The sequence below is a fragment of the Lacerta agilis genome, chromosome 1 (assembly GCF_009819535.1).
Source record: "Lacerta agilis isolate rLacAgi1 chromosome 1, rLacAgi1.pri, whole genome shotgun sequence".
Classification (NCBI taxonomy): Eukaryota; Metazoa; Chordata; class Lepidosauria; order Squamata; family Lacertidae; genus Lacerta; species Lacerta agilis.
In genome coordinates this window covers 129914211-129926262 of record NC_046312.1, presented here as the reverse complement: position 1 = coordinate 129926262, position 12052 = coordinate 129914211, and the positions used below count along the sequence as shown (strand labels likewise).

The 12052-nt window shown below is 42.3% G+C and overlaps 1 protein-coding gene across 1 annotated transcript in view; it reads left to right on the top strand.

The window, feature by feature from the left end:
- ABCA12 (ATP binding cassette subfamily A member 12) overlaps positions 1-11782 on the top strand; it is a 140206-nt gene extending 128424 nt beyond the window's left edge. Inside the window, exons 47-54 of the mRNA XM_033153541.1 lie at positions 468-577; positions 2224-2368; positions 4840-4974; positions 6805-6908; positions 9161-9253; positions 9660-9765; positions 10367-10504; positions 11336-11782. Of these exons, the coding sequence (XP_033009432.1) occupies positions 468-577; positions 2224-2368; positions 4840-4974; positions 6805-6908; positions 9161-9253; positions 9660-9765; positions 10367-10504; positions 11336-11455 (951 nt within the window). The 3' untranslated portion in view covers positions 11456-11782. The remainder of the gene's footprint in view (positions 1-467; positions 578-2223; positions 2369-4839; positions 4975-6804; positions 6909-9160; positions 9254-9659; positions 9766-10366; positions 10505-11335) is intronic.
- The last annotated feature ends 270 nt before the right edge of the window (positions 11783-12052 follow it).

Below are 12052 nucleotides of genomic sequence, written 5' to 3'. Positions count from 1 at the left end.
TTCCTAGGTTTCTTTTGTTGTTGTTTCAGTTTTCTCATATGAATTAACAACTATGCAAATAAGATTTCAGTTTTTGCATTTTCAAATCTGTTTTAGCTCCAGCTATTGGGTTTTCTGTTGTCTTTGTCCATGGAGTTTTCTTGGCAGGGATACTGGAGTGGCTTGCCAGATCCTTTTCCAGGTGGATCACATTTAGTCTAAACTCTCCACTATGACCTGTCCATCTTGGGTGGCCCTGCATGGCATAGCTCATAGCTTCCCTGAGTTATTCAAGGCCCTTCGCCACGACAAGGCAGTGATCCAAGATGGAGGCAGTGGAGGATAGGGGTGCCTGGCGTGCTCTGGTCCATGGGGTCACGAAGAGTCAGACATGACTGAACAACAACATTGGGTTTTCTGGAAGAAATTATGAATGTGTTTATTAATGCACTATAACTAAATTCTGGTCTTTCCCCCTAACAACCCAGTGTTTTGGCTTGCTTGGTGTGAATGGGGCTGGGAAAACCACCATCTTCAAAATGCTGACGGGAGACATTGAACCATCATTTGGAAGGCTACTCGTGCGAGATGAAACTGGGTATGGAGGACTAATTCATTTTTGGCAATGAAAGACAAGCAAGTTAGCTGAGGAAACAAGTCTAATGTGACATTTGCTTGGGTTACAAATTTAACCATGAAGGCTGGCCATAAAGGAAGTGCAAACAATATAACTATTATGATTTTGCAGTTCCTTAGGTGTATGACATATGCCCAATTTTACTGTTCTCTTTGTTTTATTAATGGGAGATGGAAGCAACGTGGCAGTCTTATTGCAAACTTAGTTGGGAGGCATTCCCACAGAACTGAGTTGAACTTGTTTCTGATGAAACAAATGTATGATCAGTCTGAAGGCTTCATCAAGTCTTTTCTGCCCCCATTCAATAGTCAGTTCTCCTTACTCCATGAACACTTATATGCTTACTCAACTACATCTCCCGGTGATTACAAAGGGCCAGACATCCAGTGAAGTTTGGCATATCCATAGAAGAGAAGCAGTGTGGAAATTCTGTGGAGGGTTAAAGGTAAAGGTAAAGGGACCCCCTTGACCATTAGATCCAGTCGCGGATGAATCTGGGGTTGCGGCATTCATCTCGCTTTATTGGCCGAGGGAGCCGGGTCACGTGGCCAGCATGATTAAGCTGCTTCTGGCAAACCAGAGCAGTGCACGGAAACGCCGTTTACTTTACCGCCGGAGTGGTACCTATTTATCTACTTGTACTTTGACGTGCTTTCAAACTGCTACGTGGGCAGGAGCTGGGACCAAGCAATGGGAGCTCACCCCGTCGTGGGGATTCGAACTGCCAACCTTCTGATCAGAAAGCCCTAGGCTCTGTGGTTTAGACCACAGCGCCACCCGCGTCCCCTGTGGAGGGTTAGGGTGAGGAAACAAGACCAGTCAGTGAGATCTTGCTCCCCTGCTTGCATGCACTTTCACACTTTGTGTCTACAAAGTGTCTGCGAAGACATGGCCTTAGCACTGTATCCCTGAAGGAGCATCTCCACCAACATCGTTCAGCCCAAATATTGAGGTCCAGTTCCAAGGGCCTTCTGGAGGTCCCCTCACTGTGAGAAGTGAAGTTACAGGGAGAAGGCCTTCTTGGTAGCTGCGCACGTCATGTGGAACGCCCTCCCATCAAATGTCAAACAGATAAACAGCTATATGACAATTATATGGCCTTCTGTAGACACCTGAAGGAAAACAGAAAGCTTTTAATGCCTGGTGTTTTGTTGTCTTCTAATGGTGGAAGCAAGCCAGAGTGGCTGGGGTACAAGTAATCAATTATTAGTTATTTCTGCCTGCTGCTGCTGTTGCTACCGTGTTTCTCCTAAAATAAGACACCGTCTTATTTATTTATTTTTGCTCAAAAAAACACAGTATGGCTTATTTTCAGGGGATGTCTTATTTTAACCGTGTTGCATCAGTACGCTGCATAGCCACGCCTCCCAAGGCAGTTTTAATGGGAGGTACCACGTCACTATGGCTTATTTTCGGGGTATGGCTTATTTTTGGGGAACGACTTATATTTCACAAATGCATAGAAATCCTGCTATGGCTTATTTTATGGCTATGTCTTATTTTAGGAGAAACAGGGTACTACTACATTGGGCTTAGGTGTTTGTTTTCTGTTAACCCTAACCTTTATTGACTGAAACTTTTCACATAACTTAAATGTATCCATTCAGATCCTTGAATGATGTTGATGATGCACACTGGTCACTGTTTGGATACTGTCCTCAAGAGGACGCCCTGGATGATTTGCTGACAGTGGAAGAACATATGTATTACTATGCCCGACTGCATGGCATCCCAGAGAAACATATTAAAGGGGTAAGCAGGTGTACATAAAGGTAGCAGTGAGCCTGTTGTGAAACTCTGCTCACCGTAGCCCTCTTTGGGTGTTACTTCCAAGGAAAGAAACATTAGTAGGGGGAACCATTGACCCTACCCCCATCATCACCTCATCATCTGGCTGCTCTGATGTCCGGCTTCTACTTCAGAAGCGGGAGCCTCCTGTAGTTGTAGAGACTCCCCCTGCAGTTTAAAACCCTGGAAACAGGAGGGGAACAACCGTGAGTACAGAAGGCCCCCAGCTTCAAAAGAAGCAGCCAAACACGAAAGCACATGGAAGAAGTTGTGGGATGATGTAAAGACTGCCCTCTGTAATCCTGTTCTACTCATACTTCAGCTTTATAGGGATAACTCCTGAAGAGACACCGTGTTTTGGTCAGATATACATTCATATATCTGACCAAATTACTAAAGTATTTGAATAAATAATATCAGTTGTCTTAAATTTTTATTCAGTAGCTGGATTTTTAAACAACTACCTGTAGATTCCTTAGCAGATCACAAGTTACTGCCTTACAAAGCACAAGGAAGCCACCCAGTCAAGGGGACTTAGGCTACAGTTAAAAAACTTGGGGGGCTTTGCTTTACTGAACTCAACAAGGCTTACTTCTGAGCTGGCATGTATAGGATTTCACTGTCCCAAGTGTGAAGATTGTGAATTGAAAGTCAAGTTGCCTGTTGCATTTTGACCTTTTTGGTATCTTCTTCAATGGCTAATATACAGAGATTAGGGATCAGGCTCCTCCAGAGTGTTGCCAAATAATTCAGATTAGTCCACAATAAGATAAAGGACAACTCTTTTCACTTCCCTTGCATATCATGGCTGAGATAACCATGGTCTTCAACAAACCTGCATAATTTTACCCATCGCATAATAATGTATAAAATAGAATGCCTTATATAGCAGGTTTCCCTTTTCATTCTCCACTATAATCTGGATACATGCAAGCTCTATGGCATTTCTAGGGAGACAAATAAGCATAGTGACAATTATAAAATCATAAGAGTTGGAAGAGACCACAAGGGCCATCCAGTCCAACCCCCTGCCAAGCAGGAAACACCATCAAAGCATTCCTGACAGATGGCTGTCAAGCCTCTGCTTAAAGACCTCCAAAGAAGGAGACTCCACCACACTCCTTGGCAGCAAATTCCACTGTCGAACAGCTCCCACTGTCAGGAAGTTCTTCCTAATGTTTAGGTGGAATCTTCTTTCTGGTAGTTTGAATCCATTGTCCCGTGTCCGCTTCTCTGGAGCAGCAGAAAACAACCTTTCTCCCTCCTCTATATGACATCCTTTGATATATTTGAACATGGCTATCATGGCTTAACCTTCTCTTCTCCAGGCTAAACATACCCAGCTCCCTAGAGTTAAATTAGACCTTTAATAATAATTAGACCTCCCTAAATTAGACCTTTAATAATTGATGTTCCACTTGAATTTAAAGATGAAGGCTTTGGTTTCAGCTAAATTTGAGTTCTTGATCTTCTGCTTTGCCACGTCATCTTGGGCAGCCATACAGGTTAGCAACTGCCAAATGTCCAGTCTTCTCCCCTGGAATGAAACCATGGGAGGCCTATTATTCTGATTTGCAGCAGAAGTTTCTGCCCAGGGTGCTGCTGACTGGCTGGGAACCGGTGAGGTTATTAACCCACTTCCTCCCAGAAGTAATTTTCAAAACTGAAAAAAAAGCCTCTGACAAAGAAAGAGGAAAGACAGAAGGAAGGAAGAGCTGGATATGCATTGTGATTGCATAAATGTACATACAGGGCTTTAAAAATAAAAGAGCAGAGAGCCTGCTTGAATCATGGCGGGGAGAGGAGAAGGAGAGACAACCAAATCAGCATTCTCCTCACTGGGTGGTATGTCTGTCAAATCAATGGCAAATGTGGCCTAGGAGGTGGAAGGTAGGTGCCAAGTTCAAGACACGACAGAAAAACACATACAAAACACAGCCTTACAAAACAGCAGGGTTTAACATGAAGGTCTTGTGAATGCTGAGCCTGTTTTATTCACCTTCCTTCTTTGCTAACTCCAAGCTGGCAGAGCGGCTAGGCATGCACTGCTTGTGTTTAGCGCAAAGAGGCTATAAATATGACAGCAGTTTTTAGAGTTCAATACTTATTGCTTAATTTGACTAAACAGGATGAACAAAAATAAGAGGGTTGTTATTTCCGTTCATTATAAATCTAGCGAAGTTTTATTTAAATGTATGCAAGTTTCAAATTGCTGATTAGCTAGCATTCAGGCTGAGCTATTTAAAAAAAAAAGAAGGCATCTGAGAGGCAAAATAAATGTTAGGCAGTCTTGAGGCTGGCGAAGTAACTCATTTGCCTGAATGTCAGGTGCTAATGGTTTTGTTGTCTTGCTGTTATTGTGTGAGTGGCCCAATGAGTTGCATCAATGACAACCTATCAGTGCCCAATCTTAAAAGCAAAATATGTTTCCACAGATTGTACTTCGGCTTCTTTATCGACTTAACCTGATGTCTTACCAACACAGAATCACTTCTATGTGCAGCTATGGTACCAACAGAAAGTTATCAACTGCTCTGGCCCTTCTTGGAAAACCCTCAATTTTACTCCTGGTAAGAAATCAACACTGTGGGGGGGGGGGAGAGACTTTGATTCACCATCTTCTCTAAACTGCTACAGAAACAACAGCAACAAAAAGGGGCACCACATTAATTGTTAGAGTGAGAGGGTGTGCTCAGAACATTTAGCCATGAGATTAATGCTCTGAATAGAAACTGAACAACAGGGAAGGCTTGTTAATGTTTCACAATAAATGATCCATTCTCAAGGAAATCAGAAACACTCTACATTCACTTTTTATAAAATCATTTTTTGGGCTCCAAATTGGAGTGGAATATAAAAGTTTTAAATAAATAGACACTCTTCTCCCCTCCAATTAACATATAACACATCTCACTTCAAGTGCTGAGAAGTTCAAAGGGTAGGCTACAGGATATTGTTTATTTTGGGTGAGAGAACATAGGAGAGTTGTATAATCTGTGCAGCATTTGCCTTATTTACGAATATATGGGCAAAACCTAATGGAGACAAATACACTCCTGTAAAGCAGACAGCACAGCCATTAATCCTGGCTCAGGTCTTGTATGGAAAATAGCTGCACCCAAGAATGCTTCATCTTCAACCATCTCCCTCCCTCCTTCTCCCTCTCTTTCTCATTTAATTTGCAAACCTGCTCCAATCTTCTAACTCTGCAAAACACGATCTCACCCATTAAGGGGCATTAAGGTTCTTATGTTAAATCCTGGATTGTGGACTGAGGACAGGGCAGCCCGTCACTTCCTCTAATAGCGAACTCAGCTGATGGGTGTTGACAGTCAAGTTCAACCCCTTGTAGCATCTGATCAGGCCGAGCCATGGCCTCCTTGCATGGAGTCTCCCTTTTCTCGTCAGGGGTGCTTGTCACGGTCTCTGCTTCTTGCCCAATTAACTTCTGTGCATCCTGGAATGTAGCATCCAGATTGTCCTCAAGACTCCTTCGAAGCAGCAGCACTTGCTGTGCGGGGTCTCCTGCCTTTGTAACTGGTCCATTGGCCACTCGAGCTGCTCCTCCATTTCAGTCATTCATTCACTCATTTATGTATTACATTTATACACCACAAAATAAAATTTAAAAATTCCTTCCAGTAGCACCTTAGAGACCAACTAAGTTTGTTCTTGGTATGAGCTTTCGTGTGCATTTTCTAATAGTTGGGAAGGAGATTTCTTCAGCAGAACAACTGCAAACTCAGCCTGGTCTCTGACTATCAAGCTGTGATGTTCCCATTTTAAATATCATGTTATCACTAAACAATCACAATTCAAACAATCACGGAAGTGCCTGACAATTTTTGCTGATGATGCCTGCTGAAGGATAATAGCATATGCGAGCTCATCTGTGGTCTATTGTCTGTGTAACGCTCAAAGCAGTAACCTTGCTGTAATCTATAAATGGAATAGTAAGAATGTGCGCAGCCCAAGTACCACTCTTGAATAGAAGTCATACACATTATCTGCCCCCAACATCGTAACCATGTGCATCTATCTCTAATATTAGCCACTTTCATTGTACACAGTAGCATTTGACTTTTGCCATTCATAGTAACTTTTTTGTATTCTAGGATGCATTCTATGCATCTGTTTAGTCATGCTTCTGTTGCAGGTTTACTATTACAGCATTGCTATTATTATTATTATTATTATATAATAATAATAATAATAATAATAATAATAATAATAATAATAATAATAATCTTTTCTGGAAGAAACTACAACAAAAAGGGAGGAGAGATTACTCTGAAGGCCAAATATTAGTGGGGTTCCCCCTGAAAAAAAAGAGGATAGTGTGGCAACAAATCACAAGTTCCTTTACTTTTTACATTTGCTGTCAAATTCTTTTATTTTAGGATGAGCCAAGCTCTGGCATGGACCCTAACGCTAAGAGACACCTGTGGAAAATCATCACAGAGGAAGTACAGAACCAATGTTCAGTGATACTTACTTCTCACAGGTAGAGTTCCGGGCTTCTAATGAAAATGTTCAGACTCACTTTCCACATTGAGATGAGCCCTGTTCCTCGTTAGGCAAAAAGAATTGTATTCAAACCTATATTTGTTCACTTAAGGTAGAGTGAGCGTAAATAGAGACTGCCATGTGCTCCACTGAGCTAAAAGCTAAAAGAAAAAATGGAATTGAAATGATGGACTGGCCCATATAACTAGCCCAGGAAATATAAAAGAACGTTTTAAAGTGGCTTACAATGAAACACAGAATGCAACACAAAAACAGACCAATATCCATGGACTAACATGGTGCCTGCCCACTTGCGCTATAGAAATCCACTTACGTAGCAAGACTTCCAACTTCTCTTCTCTCTCCAGCCCCCAGCACCCCTTGAAAAATATGCACTGCAAGTTTCCACAACCCACTGGTGCAGATTTTGGAGGTCCACAGAGGGCTGGAAGGGGGAGAGAGGAGAAGTCATGTTGCATTGCCCACTTAGGCTACGTTGGGTTTCACCGTCCCATACTAAATTACATTTTTCCCCACTACAGCTTCCCTTGCTGTTTCCAGTGGAGCAGAATTTCTGAGACTCAGATTCCTCTGAAAGATACCTCCCAAAAGCCCCTCGTCCTTCGGCAGCTGCCCAAAGACCTTCTAGTCAGCAGCTAAATAAGAAATAATTGCACATTTTGCTACAGACCTGGAACATTATCAAAGTGATAAGATAGGAGCGTTCCCTTCCTTTCTCATTCAAGAGCAGACAGAATTACAGAGCAGAGGGAAAGCGTTGCTTGATCTAGCCAACTGCCCCCGATGAAACGAAAAGCTGGAGAAGCTTAACGTTGCAGCGATTAAAAATGGCAATCCTCCCCAAGCTGTTATCTGTGTTTTAGGGCAGGTGCTTGGAAAATGGAAAAGTTCTATTAATAGCTTTTTTTCAGAATAAAAAGGCCAGACTTAGTTCTGATTTGCTATACAATAGGATGATCCATGGTGGGGATGAGAAAGGGGTCAGTTCCTGATTATGGAAGACATTCAGGCAAATGGGATAGCAAGCCCCCTTCAGGCCTTTGCACTAAACACAGAGTTGGGGAGGGGGCATGCCCAGTGATTTGGGCAGCGGGACCAATATGTGCACTTCCATCCCATTGCACACTTTTGCCCTCGCTTGTCCAGGCAGCACACCCAAAAAGGGCTTTTGCTTTCCTCTGAGAGGAAATTCTGCAGGGAATGTTGGAGTTGATGACTCTCATGGTCCCCTCCAACTGTACAATTCTGATTCTGTGAATGCAGCAGTGCTGCTGCTTGGCACTGCCCAGAGTGTATGACAGTCCGGGGAAAGTCCTCTCTCGCCCTGATCTGGCCACAGTGATCCATGCGACGGTCACCTCCAGACTTGATTATTGTAACTCGCTCTACGCGGGGCTGCCCCTGAAGCTGCCCCAGAAACTCCAGCGGGTGCAGAATGCCGTGGCGAGGCTCCTCACGGGGTCTTTGCCGCAGGACCACATTCATCCAGTGCTCTACCAGCTGCACTGGCTCCCGGTGGAGTACAGGGTAAGGTTTAAGGTGCTGGTTTTGACCTTTAAAGCCCTATGCGGCTTAGGACCTTCATACCCAAGGGACCGCCTCTTCTGGTATGTCCCGGGTAGGAACTTAAGGTCCTCAAATAATAACTTTTTGGAGGTCCCGAGCCACAAGGATACTAGGTTGGCTTCAACTAGGGCCAGGGCCTTCTCAGTACTGGCCCCGACTTGGTGGAACAGTCTGTCACAAGAGACCAGGGCCCTGCGGGATTTGGCATCTTTCTGCAGGGCCTGCAAGACAGGGCTGTTCCACCTGACCTTTGGGTTGGTTTCTGTTTGATACTTATGCTTCATTCTTTTATTGGTGGGCTATTTGAAAATGAGACTGCTGTTTTAATTTTGAATTTGCATTTTAATCTGTATTTTAAATTGATTGTTTTTATGTTTTTGTTGTGATTTTATTTAGTGTTAGCCGCCCTGAGCCCAGTTTTTGGCTGGGAAGGGCGGGGTACAAATAAATTATTATTATTATTATTATTATTATTATTATTATTATTATTAGCAGCCCTGGGAAGTCAAACAGCTGAATCCCATGCTGCTTAATATTGACTGATGTGCAGATTGTGTGAATTTTCCAAATACGCTGGAGATCCACTCCACACACATTCTCACCATCATAGATTCTTCTCGTGCTTCTTGGGGACTTCTTTACTCTACTTTCTCCATTTTTCAGCATGGAAGAATGTGAGGCTCTCTGCACAAGACTGGCTATCATGGTAAATGGATGTTTCCAGTGCCTGGGTTCACTGCAGCATATAAAGAGCAGGTTGGTAAAATGTCTCTCTTGCAACAATTTACTGTGAGACCCAACTGAGCAGGAAATGGTGAAATGAAGACTTGACCACTAGCCTATTCCGCCTGATGATGACCTTGATTTTTGTGAGGTGCATGCACTCATGTACATCAGCTGGGTGGAGGAAAGGAGCTCTGCTTAATTCATCTTGCACCGATAGTTTGCTTGCGCCTTACTTCTTCCAGACCCTGCATGTTGACTATCCCTGACATGTGGGTTTCTGCACATTGACAGCGGTCATATTTATCCCTAATGTCCTTGCAGTTATTGTAAGAATTTAATATAGTTTTTGTTTGGTGTCCTAGAAGGACTGCTTGATTCTAGTTTTTAAACATCTTTTACATGCCATAAAATATTTTATTTCCTTTTATCCCTCCAGATTTGGAAAAGGTTTCACTGTGAAGATGCATTTGAATAATAATTCCGATAGTATAGAAAAGCTGACAGAATTTTTGCAATTGACCTTTCCAAATACACATCTGAAGGTAAATATAAAGGAATGTGCAGGGCATTCTGTTATAAGAAGTGATAAATGTTTTGAGTATCCACCTGCAGCCTAAAGTGGTACAAACCCAGATATTGGCAAGAATGAGGGCAAATAGTTTTGAATGCATTTGAGCACTAGCAGAATTTTTAAAGTGTCTTCACTTATTTCAGCAATGCTGTCATTAAAGTACTTCCATGATTTAACAGCACCAGCCAAATATTACTTTCTTATTATAAAGGCAGGGGGACTGAGGTGTAAGATTTTACATAGTTCCTCTGCAAGCTGATAAATGAATCGACCAAGTATCTATCATGTCAGTGACAAAATGAGAGAACCAACATTTGAAACATCTTTCTGATCAATAGCAGCTAGTAACATTGGACCTAACTGATTCTGGTGCTCCTTGCATAATTGTTGTGTGGAGATCCAGAATCAGCAACAGAAGCATTGGAAAAAAGGAGGCCGTACAGAGGAATAAACACGAACACACAAAGGGGCCAGAGCTCATAAGGATAGCTATCGATCAATAAGATAAACAGTGCCCACCCACCCCCTCTGAATCTGGCATTCATTAGCAGTGAATCTTCTTATTGGTACAGGACCATCAACTGAATATGGTGGAATATCACGTCCCGGTGTCTGCTGGAGGCGTAGCAAACATATTTCAAATGCTGGAAGCAAACAAAGACGTCTTCAAAATCAGGCACTTCTCAGTGAGTCAAACAACTCTAGAAGAGGTATGGAATGATACTTGTCCAATTATACTATACATGTATCTATGTATGTGTTTATTTTTATTTTAAATATGTCTGCCTTGCCTTTCTGGGCATCGAAAGCAGCTAGCAATTTGATTGTCTTTATAAATAACAGTACACAGCACCAACACCTAAAATAACACAATGCAACCTAAACATGTAAGCACTTAAAACATCAGAGAGAAGCCAACAGATCAATATTATTTACTATCAAAAGCCCTGAAGAACATGGCAGTTTTAATCAAGTACCCAGAAGATAGCAGTTTTGGTGTCAGGCACATGCTTCTGGGGAGGGAATCCGAAATCAGGGCACCACCACCTGCTTTTGGACCCACCTTTTTACTTCCAAAGGCAGGGACACCTGAAGCAGGTTTATGCAGGTGGTGGTATCTTTTAGATATATTGCATTTCCTTTGCAAACTGCCTCATTACTGAACATAGAATATCTAAAAGCAGCTTTTACCAGCTATATCATTCTAAGCTCACAGCCCAAAGCATAGGAACAATGTGGCAGATACCAGCTAGATTTTTTAAAATATAGGTGTACCTGAGATACAACGTGAATTCTTTAGCCAAGCAGTACATGAAGGCAGTACATTTAACATCTAATCCATTTTGCTATTAAAACAAAAAGAGGAATATATAAGGCAGGAAATTTCAGAGGGATCTGTAGGAAATAGGAAAAACAATAGTTTGCCTGTGGAATATTATGTTTTGCCAGGTCTCTTTACATGCTCATGAATATGGGAAGGCATTTGTAAGCAATCCATAAAGCAGGTGACATTTAATTTCATATATTTTGTTTCATTTTAGGTTTTCATCAACTTTGCTAAAGATCAAGGTGGCCCTGATGTTTCGGATGCAAGTTCAGACATAACCTCAGATAGCTCTGATTTAAGCAGCCAAGATTCTAACGTAACTGCTCTTTACTAAGGTTTTATTCTCTCAAGATATTTTAGGTATTCATTTTGGAATCCTGAACACTAGAAACCTGGATGGAAACACCTATCCTTATATCAGATTGGTCTTTAACTTGTTTCCTCTGCATTGGCTTCTGTGCTCATTACCGGTATTTATCTATGCAAAGAATGTATAGACACTTTCCTGTACATGTTGCCTTGTGTCCCTGGGAACTTCTCTCCTCCAAGTACCATATTCGCTAGATGAAAACAACTCTTCTGCATTCAGGGTCATAAGCTAGTGCTTTGCTGTGTACAGGGATTACATCAGTATTAAATAAAACTATTTAAAATCCAAAGTAGTTTACCTTTTAATTTCTATGAACTTTGGTTTAAAACAAAGGTAAAGTATCCCTGACAGTGAAGTCCAGTCGCGAACGACTCTGGGGTTGCGGCGCTCATCTCGCTTTACAGGCCGAGTGGGCCGGTGTTTGTCCGCAGACAGTTTTTCTGGGTCATGTGGCCAGCATGACTGAGCCGCTTCTGGCGCAACGAAACACCGAAACCAGAGCAGCGCACAGAAACGCCGTTTACCTTCCCGCCAGAGCGGTACCTATTTATCTGCTTGCAC